This window comes from Medicago truncatula, chromosome 4 (genome assembly GCF_003473485.1).
Source record: "Medicago truncatula cultivar Jemalong A17 chromosome 4, MtrunA17r5.0-ANR, whole genome shotgun sequence".
Lineage (NCBI taxonomy): Eukaryota > Viridiplantae > Streptophyta > Magnoliopsida > Fabales > Fabaceae > Medicago > Medicago truncatula.
In genome coordinates this window covers 6,435,805-6,460,721 of record NC_053045.1, presented here as the reverse complement: position 1 = coordinate 6,460,721, position 24,917 = coordinate 6,435,805, and the positions used below count along the sequence as shown (strand labels likewise).

Below are 24,917 nucleotides of genomic sequence, written 5' to 3'. Positions count from 1 at the left end.
GCTTTTGGTTGAAACTTCAATCTTCTAATTTAGAGTGCTTTGTTATGGAAAAATAAGATCACACACTTCTAGTCAGAAAATTCTGCTATATATATTATATAAACCAGAAACAACTTCCTTTCCTTTACATGACATATCTGATTTTACAGTCTTGTCATTGTTTCAGTGATTGTTACTAGTTAGCCATTTATTTATTTGGGTTTACTAGAATTTGTATTGACACATAACTTTGATTGGTCTACTTTGACTCGGTTGTTCTCATTCTTTCTAAAAAAAAAAGTTCGGTTTAGTTTGCCAAATACTTGAATAATAGTTTACCATCTTTTAAAAAAAGTGATTGAAAACCATGAATTAGAACATGTTATAACCCCTAGACAAACACACACACACACACACACACACTGTTATTCTTACCCTTTGGTTTTAATATCTCGTATTTCTGTGGTATAATGTGAACGTGCGAAAGAAAGATTTAAAAAAACGGTTATATTTGTGTCATGTGTTTGTTCGTTTATTATCTCAGCTACAAAAAATTTCCCTTTCCTTTCGATGAACAGATATTGAACTCCTAAAGTACACCTTAACCTCTCACGAGCCTTTAACAAATACAATTCTGCAAAGAAACTCCGAGAACAAAGACAACCCACCAAACCAGTTTGCATCAGCAGTCAGAGTAAAGCCGTTGCACGAGTGACATTGAAATGGAAGTTAAGCTAGTGCGAAGTAAATCGCAGAAAATGATCATCTTTGCAGAAACCAGTGAAAACTTTGTTGACTTCATTTTTAGTTTATTTACAATACCATTAGGGTTTATTGTAAAGCTTTTGGATGGTAACTCTTTTGTTGGATGTTTTGATAATTTGTAAAAAATATGGAGAACTTGGATTCTTCGTGGTGTATGGACTCCCGCTCCATGTTACTCAATCTTGGTGTCACACTGTTGTTTGGTTGCCCAAACCACCTCCTCAACATTCTTGATGTTCGACAACCACCAACCATTGATCATCGATATTATAATCATTATAATACAATAGAAGTAAGGATTGAGGGAGGAGTGATTGCGAAGAGAAAAGCATCAATTTATAATGCAAAATCCTTGACTGGAATGGACCCAAGCTCCCCTAAAAAAATAAAAAAGATGTGGTGAGGTTTGAGAAGAGATCAGCATTATATGGTGTAGGAGATGATCTGAGAGTAAAATCACTTTCTGCTGATCTTGCCTTTCATATTTGAAAGAGTAGGACTTTCCCCTTGATGATGTTGAAGGGAAGGTGATAAGCATTGGTGAAGCTGAGGTAAAGTGGCTACTATTGGTTACTAGATGTGTGAGGTGGTGTCGCTACTCGCTATCGTCCCTAGATATATCATAATTGAAAAAATACACATGAGGACCAAACTAACCAATGAAAGACACAGACTAACAAAAGATACATTAATGTTAATGATGTAAGTGTTTGAAATTTTAATATAATTCAAGTACCAAAATGGTTATTTACTCTTTTCTTTTGTTTTCTTTGTTATTGATACCAACTCCCTTGTGGTTTTCAATTTATATGCTTTGAGACTCCTTGCAGCTTCCTTGACATCAAAATTTACACTGACTAGTCGGACTAGAAGACTTTCATAATGTGCTAAAACACAATTCAAATTTGACGTCAAAGTATATACAAACTAGTAGACTTGATGAACTTGCAAATGATCCTAAACCATAAGATTGAATTATTATTCAGTTGCAGTTTCAACCTTTGTTTTGAACAATAGATAGAAGATTTTCCACCTTGATTAGTAATAATATCAGTAGTTTATGGTTTCCATTTACCTATTACTACTACTTACTAGTTTTTTTTTCCTTCATATAATTGAATCAAGAGGGAGGAGGACCTAATCTTTAACAACTTGCGATTTGAACAGCATCTTTAACAAGCTCCTTCCCACACGATTGATGTCGAAATCACGCATTTTCACAAGACAGAAGATTTTTGCCTCAATCTTCTAAATCCTGCAAAATTATTGAAGAGAGACTAGAATAAATAATAACAACATATAAATAGTCTGCAGAGACTCGTGTAATAAAGCTTATAAAATTTAAACTGAGGGAGGGAGAAAAACACAATACTGATGTGAAAGTTATTTTGCACTCCCTCCACTACTAATCTTTGTTCCTTTAAGTATTTTATTTTTCCAGAAAACTTTGGTTCTTTTAAGAAACCAAAGATCCAATTAACGATGTTTTTTCTTTTGTACCCTTGCTAAAACCAAAAACATGCGTTACATGATTTTTTAGTATGCGTGTCCATAAGGACGATAGATTAGGGGTCGGAGGGAGTAACTTTATTTACATTGTATGCTGAAGTGAAAGTTAATTAACAATTTTAATGATGGCACATTAAAAAGTAAGAGAGAAGCTCAAGAAAGGAGTACTGTTTTATTGATAGAAAGATGAGCATTAGAACATGCTTGTGGTAAATAAAATAATGTTAAAACCTATCAGAGGGAATTCATGCCTGAGATGCTACTGCTCCGATCTTGGTGCAAGCCATCAATCACACTTGAAGCCCTTGTAGATCTGCAAACACGGTAGAGATAAATTATCTCGAAAACAAAGAATAAGCCGCCAAATCTGGTTGATGAACTGGTAAACAGCAAAATATAAAATCCCAATAGTCAAAACATAATTTAGAATCAAGAAACTTTCTTAAGCATCTTTATCTGTCATACATGACAAGGAAAGTTAGAGGGCTAATCACCTTAAGAAACCTTTCTCAAGGAAAGAGTTCTAATTGACCAATATGAGGAATAAATATTAATTCAAGACAGTTATAAAAAACACAAAAATGTGAGAATGCTAAAATGATATTCATTAGACTGATATACTAGAGAAGGGTTTAACTAGTGTAACAAAAGTTTGATACAATTGATGCGTTAAAGCCAACTCATTCAAATATATATGAAGTTACGTAGGCAAAAAGTACCTAACATATTTGCAGTAAGTTGTTGTTTCTCCATTCCATCTGTTCCTGCTCAGTAAAACATTTACTGGATTTAGTTGCAGTTCGTGCATGCAGATTTGGCTTCTCAAAACAGCAAGATTAAGCAGAATCTGCGGTGAAACATATTTCGATTTCAGGATTAAAAAATGAGTAAGTGTTATAATATTGTATTTGATATTATTGAAATTGATAATATTAATTGATGAGTACATAAAATAAGAAATATATACAAAGCACTTCAGAGACTCACCTAGACAGGAAACTTATGTGATCAATTCATCATCGATAACTATGGCAGGAATATGAGCAATCTTACGCCACTCTTTCCCTCGCTTCCTCTGCAACTTTGCTACCAGTAATGGACAACGAGTAATACTTAGTACTGAAAGAGAGGAAGGCAATCCTTCTTTTGGCAATGACTTGAGTTTGGGAGCGTTAACAATCTCAAGGTTTTGGAGAAAGGTGAGATGTTGAAACCACTTCCCATCAATGCTTTTATCATTAAGACCACGGATGCATAGTGTTACAAGTGATTTAGGTAGCAATGGCCGCATCAGGGTTTTCACCGTATCAGCACCGTTGATTCGCAACACTGAAAGACAAGTGAGATGCTCCCAAGTTGTGTCGGTATTCCACATAATCCCTCCAACAGAGCCGACAGTAAGTTCACGTAAACTGCTTGGTAAATCATCTATGGCAAAAGATTGAAGATTTGGTAGATTATCAATTTCAAGTTCTTGAAGGCCATTTAGACTGTTCATTGCTTCTGGTAGTGAATGAAGCTTCTCACACTTCCAGACTGCAATATAAACGAGGTTTGGAGTGGCTAATCTACCTGGGGGAAATGACTCCAGTTCATTACAGTCCCATATTTTGATGCTTCTAAGAAATGAGAGACTCTTTTCCGACATGTCTTCTGCAATTAATATCGATTTCAGATTTTTACAACCCTCGATAAACAGACTCTTGAGGACAGGGAGAGCACCCAAGGTGAATGATATCATTGAATTACAACTATAAGATATTTTCAATTCCTCAAGTGATGTGTAACTGTCCAGGTATTCATGAGGAAGGAACTCTAGATTCTCACAGTTACTGATTTTGAGAAATTTCAAGGTTTTTGGTAGACCGTCTGTTGGGAAACAAACCGGAAATGGAAACCCGTCTATGGTCAATTGTTGAAGACAATTTAGAGGTAACATCAATTGCCTGAGTACACGACCAGATGATCGAACTGATTGCACCAATAGAGGACATTCTCTTAACTCAAGTTCAGTTAAGGAAGGAAACTTGTCAGCAATGTTTCCTACTCTCAGTTTCGGGCACTTACTTAGTGACAAAGTTTTTAAAGAAGGAAACTCTGTGGTCGTACCTTCAATCAAGTTCCATTCCTCCCACTCTTGCATATCCTCAAAGTGCAGAGTCTCCAAGGATGGAAATGGTTGAAATGAAGAAACGTCACCTGCATAGAACTCAACACCAATTGTCTCTACGGATTGCATCCCTTCAATAATGAGTTTTTTCAGATTACCCAATTGTCCAAGGGGGGGAAGCCATAAACAATGATCACAACTTGAGATCCTTAAATACACCATATTTCTAAATAAAGAATCACCTAACCAATTTGAAAAGCTGATTCCACCATACCCTTTGATGGTGAGATTTTTCAAATTTGTTGAGGGTCGCAAATGTTCAAGTACAACACTTTGAATTTGTGAATTTGAAGAAGTACTACAACAATTCCATTCTAAAGCTAACTCGTCTAGTTGTTCTTTCATCTTCATATTTGCTTGAAAAGCTTCAAAGGGGTCATTAACATTTTGCATCTGTGAGATGGAAAGTTTTCCATGTAGATGGGGAAACTTTCCTAGTTCTGCAATCTTCAGTCCACCAATATGTTTGCTGACAACAAAGTTGGACAAAGTGTGGAGATTTTCAAGTTTGGCAATTTGTACGGGCATCTCCGTCAATGCAGTGTCATTAACGTCAAGGTGGCGCAAATTGACCAATTTTCCCATGTCCTCCGGTAACTCAATGAGCCTTTTACAGCCCAACAACAACAAGAATTGAAGATTGTAAAGATTGCATGTTTCAGAAGGCAACCTTTCAATATTTGTGTGAGAAAGATTAAAGTACTGCAAGTATACCAAATTTCCAATAGACTTGGGAACCTTAGTGATACTCTTGTAGTTTGACAAAGATAACACACATAACCATTTCATTTTTGGAAGCAAGTTGTTTACTACCTTGTTTGATAGCAAACAAAGAGGCAATTGTTTTTGTAATGGCAGTGCTAGAAAGGTACGCAAACCTTTGAATCCAAACAATTTATGAAATTTATTAAATGAGTCATATAGCCCTCTATTGTATGACAAGTTACGTACACCTACATGATAGATTTGTTCGTCTAACCTGATACAATATTGAGATGCAACCATTGTAGCTAAATCATGGATGAGGTTATTCATTTCAAAGATTTCTTCTTCATCATCAATAGATCGCCGTTGTATCAATGACCTTGACACTAGTATATCAAAGTATTCTTCTCCAACTTTTTCCAAACTTGCATGATCTGTGGACGATTCTACTAAACCTTCTGCAATCCACAACTGAACTACCCTCATTTTTTCTAAGACGGACTCCTTTGGAAAAATTGAACAATATGCAAAGCAGCCTTTTAAAGGAGTCGAAAGATGAGAGTAGCTCAATTGTAGATTGGCATGCAACCCATAACCTATCAACTTCAAAATGTTACATTCTAACACATAATTCCAGTCATTTGGGGACAAATTGGTACGGAGAAGAGCCCCGACTTTTATTGCAGCTGATGGTAATCCATCACATTTTTTTGCAATTTTCCTGCCAATTTCTTCTAGATTGGATTGTTTTATGTCGCTGCATGTGCCAAATGCATGTCTAGCAACTAAAGACCAACAATCTTCACTTTCCAGAGGTCTCAAATAGTGGACAGAGAGAAAGATTTGCATGGATCTTGCAACTCTTTCATCCCTTGTTGTGATGATGATCCTACTTCCCATTTTACCAGCATTAAAGACGTCCATCAGATAAATCCAATCAACAGAATTTGTATCCCACACATCATCCAGTAGTAGCAAAAAATTTGTAGTGCTTAAAATTTGTTGCAGTTTCACTAATAGAAGATTGCGGTGCATGTCACTGGTGTCATTAATTTTTGTATTGGAAAATTCAAGAGGTTGAGAATTCAGATTACCACTACTGATTCCCTGTGAAGTAATAGATTCAAGAATAGTTTCCAAAACCCTGAAAATATCAAAATCTTTTGAGACAACTACCCACCCTCTCACCCCAAATCTTTCCTTAACTTCTAGATTGTTGTAAAGGAGTTTGGCTAGGGTTGTTTTACCAACCCCTCCCATACCCACAATGGAAATAATTCTTACTTTACAATCACCATCACTAGCATCTTCTGACAGCAAAAGATTTTTAAGTTTCTTTATATCATTGTCTCTTCCATAAATAGAAGATTTATCATTGGAAACATCTAATTTACTCTCTGCTACTGATCTGAACCATTCTAATCTTTCAATTAATTTTTGCAATTTAGAATTAATAACTCCATTCAACCGTTTGTGATGAGAAGAAAGATTTTTCAGTACCTGAGAAGTACGAGTTACAGTTTCTACTTCCACTTTGATTTCTAAGATGGCATCGCTCAGGTTAACCAGACATTCGTTGACATATTGGTTGATGAACTGTTGCTCTTGAAGAATAGACAATGTTATCATCAGCCTTTCCAAGACTGAAATGTCAAGCTTCACCATGATGGTGCTGAAGTTGAACATGATCTCACGGACCTTATCTTTCAACGTCACATAAGCTGAGAATGTTTCTCCATCAATAGTCGCCATAACAATAGTTGCTTCAGAAATCACAACAAAATGAAAGCATACTTTTAACCTCCAAATGTAAGTCAACAAGTTGCAAAAGTTTTTTTTAATTGAAGTGGTATTCAATATATTCTATAATGTTGATTTTTTTTAAAGAAATTAAAAAAAAAAATATATATATATATATATAATGTTCACAAAATGCATCAAAAAAAATGACTATTTGAATGAGACGGAAGGAGTGACTTATTTCATTAAGATAACAAATTATTCTAAACTGACATTATATTAAAGTAAAAAAATATAAATTATTTTAGAATTATTATTTTAGAACATCTATACAATAATTTTTGTAGGTGTCAATTTTAATGAGCTAATTTTTCTTTTTTAATAAAAATAGTACTCATTAGTTACTAGTAGTTTAATAAAAAAAACTATATACAAATACAAAAATTAACAAAATCAACCTTTTTTTTCCATTTAACTGTCAAATTATTTTATTTTCCATTTTATAAAACTAGGATTAAAAAAAAAAGCCAAAAAAACTGGAATTAAAATGTTATGTTTCAATTTGCTACAGAATTAAAAACAATGACGCTGGCCCATTACCACTACACTAAACAAATGCAGATAAAGTGATGAACAACTATTGTGGGGCTTGTTTTTTGTTTTTGTTTTAAGTGTATGAACAAAAAGTTAATATCAAGTAACCAGGACTGTCAAATATATTTAATACTCTCTCCGGTCCTATTTATAAGAGAATTTTGGGTCAACAAAAGTTGATGTATTTAGTTAAAAATTCAGTCCAAATACATTCACTTTTGTTGACCTATATTTCTCTTATAAATAGAATCGGAGGTAGTAATATATCAATGGTTTTAAAAGAACCTGCACCATCATGGGAAAGGATTCTATGTTAAACTCCACCAAATGAAAGTGTATACCTACTGGTTTGCAGCCCGTGCCTTGCACGGGAAATTTTTTGCTGATTTTTTGTTTATAATTTTTAATTTATGTTGATGATATTTAAAATACATGTCAAAATGTAAATATATCATATCTTTATTTATAAAGGGTATTGTGGTTTTTTTATTCAATTATTTCCATTCATTTAAATTATTTTATTATTTTGGGTTTTAGAGATAAAGAGGTAATCACGATGGAAATGAAAGTTGAACAAATGATTTTGCGGTCTTTACCAAATACTCCAACCTTTTCGACTATTTTTATAACATTACTTAAACTATTTAACTATTTTAATGACATCTTTTGATCCTATTTGCCAATTTTTTTTTATTTTATATTTGCGTGCAATAGAAAATCTCTAGTTTTTTAATATAAATTGAAGTTGGATCTATTTAAACATGAGTTTTTTTATTAAAAAAATCTATCCAAACATGCTTATTCACAATTAGAATTGGAATGTCTTTGATCCAAAAACTAATGTGATATACATGCAAAGAAATCTATTAAAATAAACACCTAACTTTAACAACCTAAATGAATTTAAACGGGAACACAACCTGTGTTAAAAGAAATTAAAAACTTATGTTTCATTGCAAAACTAACTTAAGAACGGATTAAAAACGAACTTCAACTTCGAAGATACCAGCCCGTGAAGTGAAATAATACAGATCATCTTTGTCAAGTGAAATGAAAAAAAAAAATCTTATAATTGACGGCCCGTGAAATGATATAGATTAAAAAGAAATGATACCAGCCCGTAAAGTGAAAAAATTGTCCCAAATTATAGGTGATTTTATTTTTTCATACTCTCTTGTTTCAATTCTTTTATTTATCTTTTACCATATCATTTATAACTATTAAGAACAATTTTATACAATAATTCAGAATATTCTTTCCCACATAAATTAAGGTTTAAATATGTTTATGATTCCTATAAATATACCAAATTTTTTTGTTTTAGTCCCTTTAAAATTTTCTTTCAACTTTTAATCTTTATAAAAATTTCAACCAAAACTTTGGGTCTCTATTTTTAAGTAAATTATTGTATTTTTTTAATGAAATTGTGCATAAATGTATGAAATATCGTAAAATTCACTACAAAAAAATATAATTTTTTAATAAATCATAAATTAAATATAAATTTTTTACCAAGAAAAATATAAAAATTCGTATTTCATTCATGTAAAAAACTCTAATATTTTTTTTGGAAAGATCCTTAAAATATTATAAATGTGAGTTTACTTTAAAGGAATGATCAAAAGTGAAGATGAATAATTTTTGGAGGACTAAAGGTTAAAGAAATTTTTTAGAATGACTAAAATGAAAAGTTGACATATTTATAGGGACCAAAAACTTATTTAATCTTAAAATTAATTATTATGAAATGTACAAAACAACATATGATTTAGGATGGAGTGAGTATTATATATATCACAAAATATATCATCACCATTTTTCCACAGTTAACCCAGGTCAGTGTCCTAATCTCCCTAATTTTAAGGGCTTATTTGTCAATTTCCATCAACGTATTATTAATTAATAAAAAAAAAAAAAAAATTGGTCTTGAGTGAAGAGTTCTTTAAAGAAACTCTTGTAATCACATTTGTATTCAACATTGTTACTAACAGTGGAAGTCGTTGATGGAGGCATTTTCACCAAGAAGAGTAGGAGTAGCTCGAACTGAGGATAAAAGAGCGAACTACTATAAAAATCTCGGTGTCTTTCTCTTTTCCCTTATCCTCTTTAATTTTAATAGTTGTATATGTTTAATTGATGAATTGATAGAATAGAAATTGATTTTAATCTAAGTTGTTTTTGATTAAAATTGAGGAATTAGGTTTTCACTATTTTACTTGGATCAATTATTTCAATTCCTAACCAATTCATCAATTGCATATACATTGTATATTTTTATTGATAGCTTGTTATATTCTCTTATAGGTTTGACTTTGAAATTGTCTTGTTTTGCAAATTTCTCAAGTACTATTAATATTCGATTGAGATAATTGTGAATCAATAAATTATATCGTAAATCTTATTAGAACATAGTCTCAACTCTTCTTTGTGATTGTTCAAGCTTGTTTCCAATTAATCAAAACATTTCAAAACTTTTTCGCCAAAATTCCGTAAATTTTTCAAACCGTTATTCCCTTATTTGCCATATAAACCAACATCTTGGTCTTTGAATTTCACTGTTTGTTTCTGCACGTGGTCAGAATAAGACAAATTGTACTACTCTAGTCTGATAGTGATCTTTCTTTAGAAGACGAGAAACAAATTGCCATAATGTTTAATCCACGTGGAAGTTTTATGTGTACGGTTAACTGCCAGATGATAAGGTTTAACAGTCAAAACTAACGGATGATGTAATTGACTAACGTTTGACAATTTCCTTTTGTTTTTTGATATTTCTCTCATACTGAGATGTGATTTTGTTCTCTATCTTCTTCTTTCTTTCCCCACTAAATTGTACAAAATTGATGGTAGAAATATCACTTTTCTTTCTTAAAAGTCAAACTGTCAAAGTAATTTTTAATGAAAGTTACAATTTGGAAGGACTTTTGTCTTTTTGTTTTCGGTCGTTGGATCATTGAGACTCTGACGAGTAGACTGACAAGTAGACAGGAGAGGGGATCCCAAAAACATCTCTAAAATAAATAAATAAATATCCCGAACGCTAACCCCTCTCAGCTCAAAACCTGATCATATGAATCCGTGATTCCCCCCCACTTTTGAAAAAATGGATTCCTTATCAAAAACATTCAATAAATTCATATTTTACATAAATGCCCAGATTCAATTTCTTTGCTTTGCTTTGTTATTTCATGTATGTTGCTATAAAATCCTTGTCAGTTTATAATAATAGAATGTATGAATATTTTCTGTGATGGCTTAGCTTCTTAGCTTGTTTGTATTGCTGAATAAGTATCCATTAACCATTGGTGGATGTTTGCCTCTAATGAATTGGATGAATTTTTCTTTACTTACATGCTTATTATAAAAGTTTGAAGATGATTTTTTTGCTAGTAGACAATTCTCAGAGAGAAATAGTCATTCACTATTAAACATTCTTCTAGGAAACACTGAATAGTCCTTGTTTTGGGAATATAATGCCTTATTTATAATTGAGATGAAAGGAATGATCTAAACAAAATAATAAAATGTTGGAGGTGGAAGTGGGAAACTGATTTATTATCAAGTGACATATATCAGTGATTGAGAGTACAAAGACTAGATCAAGTTCTTACACCGAAAGGTGACCAGAGAGACAGAGAGATCTAACAAGAACAAAGTTAGAAGCAGCAATCAGCAGTGCACAAACTATTTGAGAGCATCACATGTTAAGGACCTTCAAGAGTAAATCAAAATAGAAGAGTTATATATGAATTTGTAAAAATCGGAACATCTCAAGGGATAATCTGGAACAATTGAAAATTATAAAACTTTTTTCAAAGACTACTAGATTTGCCACTGTGGCTAGAGAAGTACATGCGAGGGCTGCTGGCGCATAATTTTTCAATCAGTTTGAATGTACTATTGTCTAGCATATATTTAATAAGTCTCACATTGCTTAGAATTGAAAAGAGAAATATAGGGAGATCAATGTTATACAACGCATACATCGGATTTAGGTAAATCACATTCCGTTTGCCCTAACACTACCATTTTGTTTGTTCCGTTTGCACTAGCTACTTTGTTGTTCTCTGTATAATCACATTCTATGATCCATATGAAAAATTCAGGTATGATACATTTTGCTATGTGTGAAATTTATACCACAATTTTGTCCAATATTCAAAATAATATGATGTCTGCGTTCTAAACTAAGAAGTGTTTATTATGAAACACAGCATAGTCAAATCCCCTTCATCCAATTTTTTGTGTGAAGAAAACTGCATTATTACTAACGCTTATTTGTCAAGAAACAAAACCAACACTGAGAATGATTAACTTAGCTGAATGAAGAATGGCTTTAATCAAATTGCAAAAAGTATAACAAAATCCAAAAGTTGTAAAATCATTTAGATGATAATGCTCGGAATATAGTATCAAATAACTTCCAATATCGAATTGGAGTGCTAAATTGCCACCAGAGCATTTGAAATCTAAAACATTCACCACTTTAGAGATTATATGTAAATACAATGAGTAATCTGATAAATCCCCTTTGATGATCAGTGAAATTTTTTGAGCAACTATAGCAAGCTTTTATGATATGACCTTATATAGTGATTAAAAACAGATCACAATGATAATCACATCTGCATCGAAGCTTAAAACAAGAAAGATTCATAATCACCTAAGCATTAAAATTATACTCCTAATGTTGTGGTGCCTCCTCCTCAAGCCGGGGCTCAGGCTCTGGCACCTAACACGGTCTGAATCAATCACTTTTTCCGCCACTTCCCCTTCTCACCTAGCGCTCTGCAACTGTCAGCTCTCCCCCTCTCTCGCGTAGCTGATGTTTTCATTGGAGATTGGTTACCACTAACTCAATCGGGGTGTTGGTCAATATATGAAAACTATCAAAATCACATATACAAATCAACAAAAATACACAAATCAACACACACTGTATTGTTTCAGATTATGTTTTAAATTATATAATTCAAACATATACAGTACCCAGAAATAAAATAAAAAACTGAATAAACAACAAATGATTGACAAAATGCGACTTGACATTTTGTTTGGTGGTTGAAAAGGGTTGAAATGTGATGAATTTAACCAAAAAAACTTTCAAGAATGACACAATTTTTGGTGGTTTTGATCTTGTAGGTTTTTATGTTAGAAACTCGTAACTGTTTGGAGGTTTTAGATCATATCATTTGAACCGTTATTTTTTTTATTTTTTTTTTGAGTTCGGACGATATAATCTAATTGGGTGTAAAACTGGGAAATTTTGAGCTTTTAAACATTGATTAGAACCATATCAAGCTTTAAAAACGGTTCATGATGAAAATGCTCACAAACTTTATAAAGTGAAGTGTTATATACTCCCCTTATATTGTTCAATATCTGAAATAAGTCAATTAAGGAGTTATGATACAATCAAAAAAATGTCCATAATCGTACTTCCAAGTATGTTTTGTACAACCCCATAAATTCAAAGAGCCTTTATGACGGGTTGGAAAGAGCAATTCTCCTTTTATAAATAGCCTGATTCACTTACTTTGTCTTGCATCTTTTTACAAATATTTCAATTTGAAAGAAGAGCCAAAAACAACCTGCATGGCTTTTGAACAACCACAACAAGAAGAACCAAAAACCATTCCTCTCACAATCTTCATAGACAAAGAAAATAACAAAGTAGTTGCTGTAGAATCAACAAAAGACTTCATCGACACTCTCTTCAGCTTCCTTTCTCTTCCACTCGCCACCATCATTCACCTTTTATCCAACAACAACAATGATCAACAACAAGAATCCTCAGAATCATCACCATTCCCTGGAAACATCAAAAACCTCTATGAAAGTGTACAAACCCTCGCTCCAAATGATGTTTGGAACAACCCTGTATGCAAACAAATGTTGTTGAATCCAAAGAATCCATGTGAAGAGACCAGCATTATATGTTGTAGGAGATGATCTAAAAGTAAAATCACTTTCTGCTAATTCTTGGCTTTCATATTTGAAAGAATTGAGCTTTCCCCTTGATGATCTTGAAGTGAAGGTGATAAGCATTGGTGAAGCTGAGGTAAAGTGGCTATTATTACTGAATTCATCATTTTTTTCTTTTAAACAATCATGTCGGTCCTTAAATATGTGAGATGGTGTCACTATTAGTCTGAATGTAACAATATCATAAAAACATCTCTGGATGTGTCTTATTATGTTAGTAATTTTATCGACCATAACTGATTAACGGAAGATCCATCAGAAGATCAGACGAACCAACGAAAGACACATACAAGGATTAAACTGAATAACAAAACACTTGAAAGATTCATGAACTATAATGACAGTAGTCACACTTTCAAGGACCAAAATGGTTATTTACTCTTTTGTTTTGTTTTCTTTGTTGTTGATACCCTTCCTTTGTGGTTTGCACTTTGCAGGCACTGAGCCTCCTAGCAGCTTCTTTGACATCAAAATCTACACTCACAAGTGGACTAGAAGAATTTCTTAATATGCCAAAACAAGATTCAAATTTGACCTCAAAGTGTGTTCAAACTAGTAGACATGATAAAGTTGCAAAGAAGCCTAAACTTGTACACTGAGTTATTATTCAGTTGCAGTTTCATTTCAACCTTTGTTTTGAACAATAGATTTTGCACCTTACTAGTTTTATGGTGTGTCTGTTAAGTTTTATGGACTAAGTGGTTAAATACTTCATGAGTACAACTATATAATAGCAAATATGAGTAGCACTTTTGTTGGGTATTATTGCTATCACTCCTCAACTCATGTTATCTATTACTATTTAGATATTATTTTCAGTTTCTTTACCATTGTTTGTTTAAGTTTCTTGAGGATAAGAAAAATCAATTACAATTTAATTCAACTTGTAATGCTTATAGTCAGTCTTATCAAAATCGCCACTTAAATTGTATAATCACACATTTTTATGATCTTCTTTGTGCTTTGAGATATGGATGAAAAATATTTTTAAAATCTTCAAAAATTTATCTTCTGAATTTTTAGCAAAAATTTTGTTAATGGAATTTAGTTTTTATTGAAATAGTTGAAGTACCTTTTTTATAATTTTATTGGATTTGTAGGGGTATAAGGACTAGTTGTGGGGCACAAAGTGGAATCTTCATGATAGAATGTTTTGAATAGTGCCTGGCCTACCTTATCAGGCCCACTTAATTTAATTTTGTAAAAAATGAGAATTGCTTTTCTAACATCCAATGTTTCTTATTTCAAAAAAAAAAAAAAAACAATGACTTTCGCCCTCTTTTGTACCAAAAAAAAAACATTCATTGTTTCTTAGAAACAAATGGAAATGACCAAAAACACCCCAACGGTAGTTAACTACCGCTGAGTTTTTTAGTCATTTCCATGTGTTTCTAGAAAACTCTTAATGTGAGAAGAGTAACAATCGTAAAGAATAGGACTTGGATGACCAAACTAGGCCTACCTAATATCCTTCATATAATCATAGAGGTAATAGTCATTTTGGTTTATCTGAACGTACAACGAGTAGCTGCAATAGTCTTTTATTGTATCAAAATTTCAAAAGAATCTCTAATTGTGCACTAGTCAAAATAGTTTGTTACTTTAAATTGTTTCGTTAATATTGTCATATTAGTTCCCTAATATACTAATGTATTGTCATATCAGTTCTTATATGAAAAGAGTTAATAAATGGTTATTTTAACGTCAGAGACTATTTTGACTAACGAAGTGCACAATCATATACTATTTTTATTCGTTACATATTCTGAAAACAAAATGAATATTACTCCTGCTTCTAGTCATTCATCATATAACTCAACATCAGTGCCAACTGGTTTTGTTTGATAAAGTTTATGTAAATGAATTGGTTGACTTTTTTTCTCTCTAAAAAGAGTTAAAGATTGACGCCGCAATTCACATTATGTTTGGATGGAAGAGAGGATTTACTTTTCATTATTTTTAAAAATCAATTATGTATGATTGAAGTAACATATTAACATATGATTATTAATCACTTCGTTCTTTGTTTTATTTTTTAAATAAAATGGTAAATATATTTTAAAATATAGACTTAACTTTTAAACACCTTCCCTCCAAAACCCTTTTAAACTGACAATGAGTGTTGAAAAGCGAGAAACTGTGTGTTCGCATCTGCTTTCTAGTATATTGACAATAGAGTAGAATTTGCGAGTCAGATGAAATATATTATTTTTTTGTGATTAATATTATATTTATTTTATATATTGTGAAGTTTGAAATAGATAAATTTATTGACAGTATCAACTTTTATAAAAATAAAATATATATATATATATATATATATATATATATATATATATATATATATATATATATATATTAATCAAAGATGTGTTAATATTATAGAAATTACACATGACAAAAGAAAGCTGAGGAAAGAAATATATGGTGGGGCCAACTCAAAATTCCTTTCTCCTCAAATTGGAATGAAAATACCTTAGAAATCATTTTCTTTATAAGCAAAATTCCTAGTAATCAATAATTGATAGTACAAAATTACAAGACGGTACCAACTTTATTTTATTTTTAGTTTTATTCTATTTATCATATCTCATTTTTAGTTAAAGATATCTAACTGTTGCATAAAAATATTCTCTCTTTTCTTCCATGAAACACTAACACAGACACAAACATCATATATAACACTAATACGGACATGTTGTTATAGATAAAATTTTATAAAAGTAATTATAAATATCGATGTCATGACAGTATCGAACATAATACGTGTCGGACATCGTAACACACCTTCAATTAGAAGCATTCTTACAACATAATTTTTCTTCCATTTTCTTTCATACCAAAGAAGTATCACCGTCAAAACAACATTTTAACATTGTTGCCGCAACCGTGACCATGTCCTCAAGACAAGATGCGTAGCTCTGCATTATTTGTGTTACAATTTTATCCCTGTTGATTGAACTATCAACTATGATCTTGAAATCTTAGTAATTTGATGTTACATTCATATTCAAAAATAATGTTTATGAAAGTGACAATAATTTATGACATTAAAATTGGTATGCTGGAGTGCATGAATGGGACATAACAGCTAGGAATGAGGAGAACGTGCGTGGTGGCAGTGGCATGGCATATGCTAAGTTATTATTATTATTATTATTATTATTTTTTTCCTTTGATGATTCTCCGCGTTGGATTTTGATTTTTGTTTGGTACCTCCCTCCAAATTCCTCTCCGCACCGTCACGCCACCGCATACTCCCAAACTATTTTCCATTACAACGCCGGCGCATCACACCTAATCTGCATTATACCTTATGTTTCAATAATTACATAGATATGCACTTTAGTATATTATATAAGTAGAATAAAGAGAATTCTTTCGCATATGGAGTTTAATTCTTCACTTTGTAGGATCATAAGAGCATTTACAATATTTCAATTTTTTTTAATAAAATGAAATATTTCATTTGAGTGTTTAAAAAAGTCTCATGTGTATGTTTCACTCATTTTATAATTAATATTCAATAAATGTTTAATCATTCAAAATAATTATTAAATTGGTTTTAAAAGTAACTCTATATTATTTAATTTTAACAATATTTATTCATTAAATCATAAATATCTAATTTTTTTAAATATTAAAAAAAATTGTCAAGATTAAATTATTTAATTTATAAATTATAAAAATGTATATTTCCAACCTTTTACTAATTCAATTTTTTTGTCAAAAAAAAATTAATTCAATCTTTTTGTAAATTACGAATGGCTATAAGTTATAATTATACAATGATGGACTTTACACTGCGGTACAAAAAAACTATATTTCCCCTAAAAAAACCATATTTTGATTTAAAATTATAAATAACCATACTTGATAAAAATAAAGGAAATAGCAACATTGATAAAAAAAAAAATAATAATAATAAAAAAAAAAAAAATACTTGTCAATATCAAACACTTTGCATCACTTTTTTATTTTTAATATTAAAATAATATAACAATTAAAGATAGAAAATTACATTTTAACAAAATTAATGATTGTAAAACCAATAATTAAATAATAGGGCAGAGTGTCTACAAAACTACATATCTCTATGGGGCATCAATTTCTCTAACGCCACGATGAAGGTGACTGATTAGCAGAATGCAAAGTAGAAGAAGAACCTACAATTTAGATGATCTAAGGAAGTGCTTAACTTTTCAGATTAAGGATTAAAAACCGCTTTAAAAATATTAAAAAAATTATGGAATCAAACATTGATCAAACTAGAGAGACTTTGAAAGGGTCTAACCATCCATGAAGTCAAGAAGAGAGGATTGAACTCACGTATTATGAATTGTACTTTTCTAATAATATTTGCTTTTAAAACTAAATGATTAAAAGTTGGTAAATGCTAACTTGTGTCCTTAAGGATACATGTTAAAAAAACTCATTATAAAATTATGGATTATGCTAACAAATGTCCATTTTTTTAAAATTATATGTTTTAAAATTCGCGCGTTCAACTTTTCAAAAGTCAAAATATTATATTTTTTAATGTAATTTTTTTTCTTTATCATGTGTCTTAGGACAAAAGTTAACAATACCTCTAAAAAAATTATCATTTTAATTCTTTAATTTTGAGAAAAAGGATAAATTCATATACTTTCAATCGATTCGACTTAGATATAACTCAATGATGAATTGAGGATAACTATTTTGTGTAAAATCTTTTATTAAATCAGTTGATAGAAATATGTATAATTTGGATAATTATTGTTTTAATATGAAAATAACAACAAATACAACATCTAATCTAAATCAATAAAAACAAAAAAGAGGTGGTCGAGATGGAGCATCACAAAAAGGTGTTTCTATGACGTGTGGGGGAAAAGCGTATCTATGTTATGTGAGTCGGCAAAGAGTTCAACGGAGGATGCCACGCGTCACATTAGCTTTCATTCATATTGGTTGGTTGAATGAAAGAATGTCAGAGAGAAAGGTACGTGATAACATCCACATTTCGAAAGTACCAACTTTATGGTCAATGATGGAGTCACAATGTAGATGCAATCTCTCAATCTTATACTCTCTTCTTTGTCTTAATTAAAGAGAGAGAGAGAGAGCTCGACCACAACCATCAAGGAACGTTCCAAAACACACATGTCAAAAGGACACCTACACAATTCTCATATCAAAGTTTCACAAATTTATATTGGAAAAATATGTTGTCTATGGACATGCACACCTCTTCTCCATCTTGAGAGAAAATGTTGTTGTAAATATAATAGGTTGCGATTGGATCAGAAGATATATATATATATATAGTTATGCTAGAAGCAATTTATGAAGGTGTTTTTCAACAACCCACATCTGAAAACGTATTTTCACTTTTTAGTTATAACTTTGCTAAAAGACACCTTCATAAAAATTAGTTGGTGTCTTTCAACAAATGCTAATATAATAACTTGCTAAAAGACACCTTCATAAAATGTGTCTTCTAGCAAAATCCATATATATATATATATATATATATATATATATATATATATGAAGATCAAAATGTTTGGATGAATGTTTGAAAACTGAAGGTGTATAAATATCATTATGTTATTGCCAATATATTTTTCTCATATTTGCTTGATAGTAGACCTATAAAGGATATTGTTGAAGCTCGGTTTAAAACTCGACTAATGTTTGTCACAAATTTTTTTTAACTCGGTTTGATTCAAGTTAAACCAACAATTCATTTCAACTTGATAAGTTTAGTTCGTATCAAACGAAGCAAAGTAGAATAATAAGGACTACATTTTCTTAGATCAGAAATTTGTTGACTGCTTTTGGATGCATCTCATGTTTTATGATGTACTTTTACGTAGGATAAGAGGAGGGTGTAATAGAGTATATTTTTCATTATGCGACTTCAATAGTAAAACTGGAGAGAAAAGTGTGAAACTTCTAACTTCTAAGTGTTAAATATAAATAAATAGTCAATTTTAAATGAAAAAAATACAATTAAAATGACTTTATTTACCTCCACACAATATTCATAAGAATATATAACACAATTGTTTTCTCAAGAACATATTTAAAACTTAAAATACATATCAATCTGGCTCATTAATCGAATAAGTCGAACTATACATAATTTAAGCTCAACTCCTTTTTAATGAGTTTAAATTTTAACTCAAGTTCGACTTATTTGATTTATGAACAAAGTTCGATGAATTAATTAGCAAACTAACTCTTAAACTATTTTTGAGTTGGTTTGGTATATTGACAATTTTATTCGATAGCAGTGACTCTCGACAGTTACACATCATCGTCAAAATTGATATTTTAATTATTTTTTCAAACTTAATTATCTTTTCATCAATTTTAATTATTTCATCATATCGAGTGAATTTGTAGTAAGATGAGATAAATAGAGTGATTTGACTCAAAGAAAAATTGAAACTCAACTTAGAACTGAAACTCCAAATTGAAATAAATTTTGTTTTTAAAATTTTCAAAACCAAAAACCACCTCATGAAGACCTTGATCAATTTAAAAATAAAATAAAAAAAATGGTTGCATGTAATGTAATTGTTTACATGATTTCTTCCATTTACATTCTTTCTTTATCAACCTTCCAATTACATTGGAACTTTGGAAATAAAAGAAACTATGAATCCATGCAGTATAAAAAGTGGTAACCTTATAATTTATTGTTTGTTGGTGTGCTGATTTTAGTTTTTTTTTTTTTTTGAAGAATGCTAAACAAAGGAAGGTATTCGCTCAAATAATCATAAACAAAGGTTTAGTTAACAGCTAACCACACGTATTTAATGTCAAATTAACTAAACTGATCTTTTGCTAAAAAAGTGATGTTAATATTGTGTAAAAGAAATGATAAGTTATAACGTACTGAAATTAAAGAAAAAGACAGCCATAACGGATCCTAAATGAGGCATTAAAACAGTTTAAACCGTGAGGACAATGTCAATAATTTCCTAATTACTCATTGATTACATTATTTTTTTTAGAAATACTCATTGATTACATAAATTGCACATGCTAAGAGATGCCACTTAAGTAAATATGAACGAATTAAATCAAGAGCGTTTAGATAAGATGACATATGTCTCTTCTAGTTTAACTACGGTTCTGTGTTCGAATCAAACTTTGGATATGTAACGGTGTTAAAGGCTCTTAGGAAGAGTTTGCCGTTTATTTGAGTTTCACAAAACTCTAATGATTAGTCAATGCAGTTGCGCGCACGGAAGATACCTGATTAAAAACGTAGTGTTGCTCATGCATTCCGTTAATCTCATTTCTTCAGCTAAAATTTATGTTCACGCTACGTCTCTTCCTAAACTGCTAGTCGCTTTTCTCTAGCTAATTTATGTTTCTTCTGCACCTTAGATTTGTGTGATATCAATTGTTAGTATATGAGACGTTGCATTTGGATCGATATATGTTAGGCATGTTCACGCTACATATTATGAGAGAAGAGAAATTGAATGAAAATCAATGAATTTCATTAAATGTGAGAGGATACTACAAGTGATATGTATACAGAAACTGGTCTATATGCTAACGAACTGTGTACAAGCATAAAACTATGTACACAAAAGCCAGATTACTTGTTGCACAAGTAATGTTGTGAACTAACTAATAGCGTTGTCTTGTCTATGATGCAATATCCTCCCACAAGTTGGACGTTGGTACCCCTACAGTGAAAATTAGTTAAAACTAATGAACAAATGATGAGCAAGATGAACAATATTTAAGAACTCACAACAAAAACGAGAGGGAAGTGTACCTAGCTATCAGTTATGATTGCTAGAAGCAAAAAAATGGATTGTAACAAACTCTTTTTTTTTTTTTTTTAAGGATTCTGATACCATATTATAAGAGAAAAAAATGGATATAAACATCTTTTTTCACCCATATAGTCCGGACATTTAGACCTTATTAAATATGAAACAAAAAAAAAATTAGAAACCATATTTGAAAGTGGGGGCAGAGATTATTAGCTTGGTCTATAAAAAATTTTGTTGGTTGATGTGCAAGATAAATGGTATTAGAAGTTTGATCTTGGTGAAAGCTACACACTTAGTGGTGTTTACTATATTTTGTCTAATTTAGAGCATGTTGATCTACTAGATACCTCATACATTATTGGGGATACAATATCTCCTCTTTGTTTGTTTAACGTTTGTTATGTAATAGATCCCTACAAATGACAATTTACTTGATCGTGGAGTTTTTTTTTTTTAGCAAATTTGATCGTGGAGTTATTACATCAAATAATATTCTTTGTTTGAGTGGTTCTGACTTGGAGGAAAGTTTCGACCGTCTTTTTTTGGATTGTCTATTTTTTTGGGAGTATTTGGTCTCTTGTTCTGCAATGGTTAGACATTCACTCAGAACTTCCGATGAATCTTTTTGATCAACTTAATATGTTTGGTAACTTAAAAGTGTTCCCTAAAAGGGATTCGTTTTTACATTCAATTGAACTAGATGGCTTGCATTTGGGTTATTTGGAAGGAAATCTTAGAGTTTGTGGTTTGACGTAACGCAACATCACATAACAACTTGTGAGATGAGGATTGCCTCGACTGGTAATCACTTGTTCAGGTCATTTCTTATCCAATGTGGAACTTTTAACACACTTTCCCACGTTCAACATTATTGGACTTGGTGAGTGGATATAATTGTTGTTGGTCTAAAACAAGAACATGATAGCACTTGGGTCCAACAAATCTTGGACGAGACTTCGATACGATATTAGAATTTGTGTTTGAGTGTAACACAAGTGCACAAAACTAACTTGTAAGATGATGATTGCCTCCATTTATAAACACTTGTTTAGATTATCTCTCATCTAATGTGAGACTCTTAACGTAACAAGTCTTTGATTCAACAATTATTAGACAAAGTGAAATTTTAGTTTTTAGTTGGTTGAAAACAAAACATATGCATTTAGGGTTTAATTTACATATTGATGGCTTAACCTTATTTCTTGTTTGAGTTTTGTCACATGCTTTGTGTTATCTCGATTCATGTGCTATGTTTGTAGTAGTTACTTTTCAATCATCTCCTTGCACAGCTTATATGTTTTTTTTTTAAGCTTCCTTACATAGCTTATGTTGGTTATGATTTATTTGTCGGTTTTAATATATTTCATTTTGCCTTTTTTAAAAAATAATTGCATTCAATCACTGCCTAACATAACAATATTACACTATTTCTTTTTTTAAGAAGACATATATTCCACACGAGTTGATTCGTTCTGTTCCCATACAAAAAAATAAAATTACTCTTTTTTTTTAGGGAAAAAAATAAAATTACTCTGTTGACTGTTATCTCAACGCCATTAAACTTTGAATTTTGTGAGTCAAATACTTGCTTCATTTTTCACTACGACTGACTCTGAATGGAAAATCGGAAAATGCATAATTTAATTTCGATTTTAAACCATTTTAATGTACCAAACACACAAATTGATCTTTCTTTAAAACGAGACATTTTAGTTTTCAAAGTCGTTGACTTTAATTTAAAAACATGGTATAGTTAATTACTGTAAAAACAATCTAAGTACTTAACTCATTCTAGTATTTTGATATAAACCCACTTGTAAAACAAAAAGTAATAATTTCTTTGCAGAATCACTTATATACATTTCGAGGAGAAGAGAATACATTCTTGAGGAGAATAAAACAAACCAAGAGTCGTAGAACATAATAATTGGGTTTAATGGTTTTGCAAAATAAAATTATGATTGTTTAGGAGAATACGAGTTCGATTCCTTTTCTTTTTAACGTGTAACACCTCTTGACAAAAAAAAAAACAAGAGTCGTAGATTAGTAATCTAGTTACATGTGTGGATATTCACGGATACAAGTCATTAAATTTATATTCATCTTGTGTTTGTGACAGTTTTTATCCATAAATATTGCGAGTATAAGTATTTTTGCAACCAATAATTGATCTCAAGTGATTAATAAATTCTTCTTAAGAAAAATTGATTTGGAGAACCAGACTCGATTCTTCTGTTGAATGAATTTTGAATAGGCAAATTGTATGGTACATCGAATATATTTGATTGTAGCGGTACATCCACTCTTTAAATTAATAGTTAAATAAATTGTTTTTTGAGGAAAAATATTATTTTTTATCATTTATAATTATAATAACTAAATCTTATTCATCAAAAATGTCAACAAAATAAAATTATTACTTTTTGAATTTTTATCACTCATAATCGAGAACATTCATTATTTTTTATGATAATATGTAAAAAAAATTACTATAATTCTTATAAACAATGAAATGATGTTTTTTCTTATGAAATGATATTCTATAAAATATAAATATTGACAAATAGCTATTTATTACATAAAAAATGATTATTAATTTATAAAATTATGAAGCAAGAGTACCGGTACATCTCACTATGTGAGTGTACCGTAGAAGTTCCTTTTTGAATATACTTCTCTCGATTAAATTATGTATTAAAAGACTCTTTTTCACTAGAAACCAGAAGGTTCACAATAATAATAATAATAATAATAATAATAAACATTAATTTATTTATTTTCCGACAGAACACATTAATTTAATTATTACATAAATAATCAAGTAATTTTATAGTTTTATAACATTTTATATATTTGGTCTATCCAATAAGAACTTTAAAATATCAACGGTGGAATTTTGTTTTTAGAGAATCAACGGTAAAATTTGTAAAATACTCCTTCCGGTCCTATTTACAAGAGACAATTTACTTTTTAGACACATTAAATAATTTATGTATTTGGTTTAGGTTCTTGACTAGATACATACATTATTCAATGTATCTAAAAAGTCAACTTTCTTTTATAAATAGGACCGAAGGGAGTATATCCTATACACAAAGTTTATTACATGTGTAAATGTGAATATTTTAATTTGACACCATTTCTTTTCAAATAGTTAAATGATTAGAAATTCAACTCTAATGAATAAATAGTGAATTCAAAGTTTAACCCTACATATTGTATATTGCAACTTCGTTTGTCAACTTAACTATGCTCAGAGTCACACGACAATATCAACAATTTTTCAATAAATGATAATATCAACAATCTTTCAATAAATAAATGATATCTTAACAATTTATTATTTTTATTTTAAATATATTAAAAGATTTACATAACATTGGACTTATATAAAAAATATAATATAATATAATTGTAATAATTAATATCTTTATTACAATTAGAGTCAAACTAATTCCTAATATATGAATCCAAGAATCTAGTCAAAAAAGAAACGACTATTAGAAAAATTAAAATAAAAGGAAATCACACAAAAAAGAAAAAAAAATCAAAGAGATGAATTGTGTCTTAAATATTTTATTCAAATAAAGGATAATATAGTCATTTCAAGTGGAAAACAAAGTCCATATGTCACATGAAACGAGTATAACCCAATGATATAAAAAGCGACAAAAAACAGAATC

The 24,917-nt window shown here is 30.5% G+C and overlaps 1 protein-coding gene across 1 annotated transcript; it reads right to left on the bottom strand.

The window, feature by feature from the left end:
- Window positions 1-447: 447 nt before the first annotated feature.
- LOC11409231 (putative disease resistance protein At3g14460) lies at window positions 448-6,918 on the bottom strand. Its single transcript, XM_024782301.2, has 4 exons — window positions 3,241-6,918; window positions 2,973-3,100; window positions 2,505-2,566; window positions 448-1,999 (listed from the first exon to the last, which is right to left on the bottom strand). Exon 1 carries the CDS (start codon window positions 6,878-6,880, stop codon window positions 3,254-3,256), a length of 3,627 nt encoding a protein of 1,208 aa, XP_024638069.1. The 5' UTR covers window positions 6,881-6,918; the 3' UTR covers window positions 448-1,999; window positions 2,505-2,566; window positions 2,973-3,100; window positions 3,241-3,253.
- Window positions 6,919-24,917: the final 17,999 nt, after the last annotated feature.

What these genes read in the sequence shown, in the direction of transcription:
- LOC11409231 (XM_024782301.2), bottom strand. Translation starts at nt 6,880, where the DNA reads ATGGCGACTATTGATGGAGAAACATTCTCAGCTTATGTGACGTTGAAA.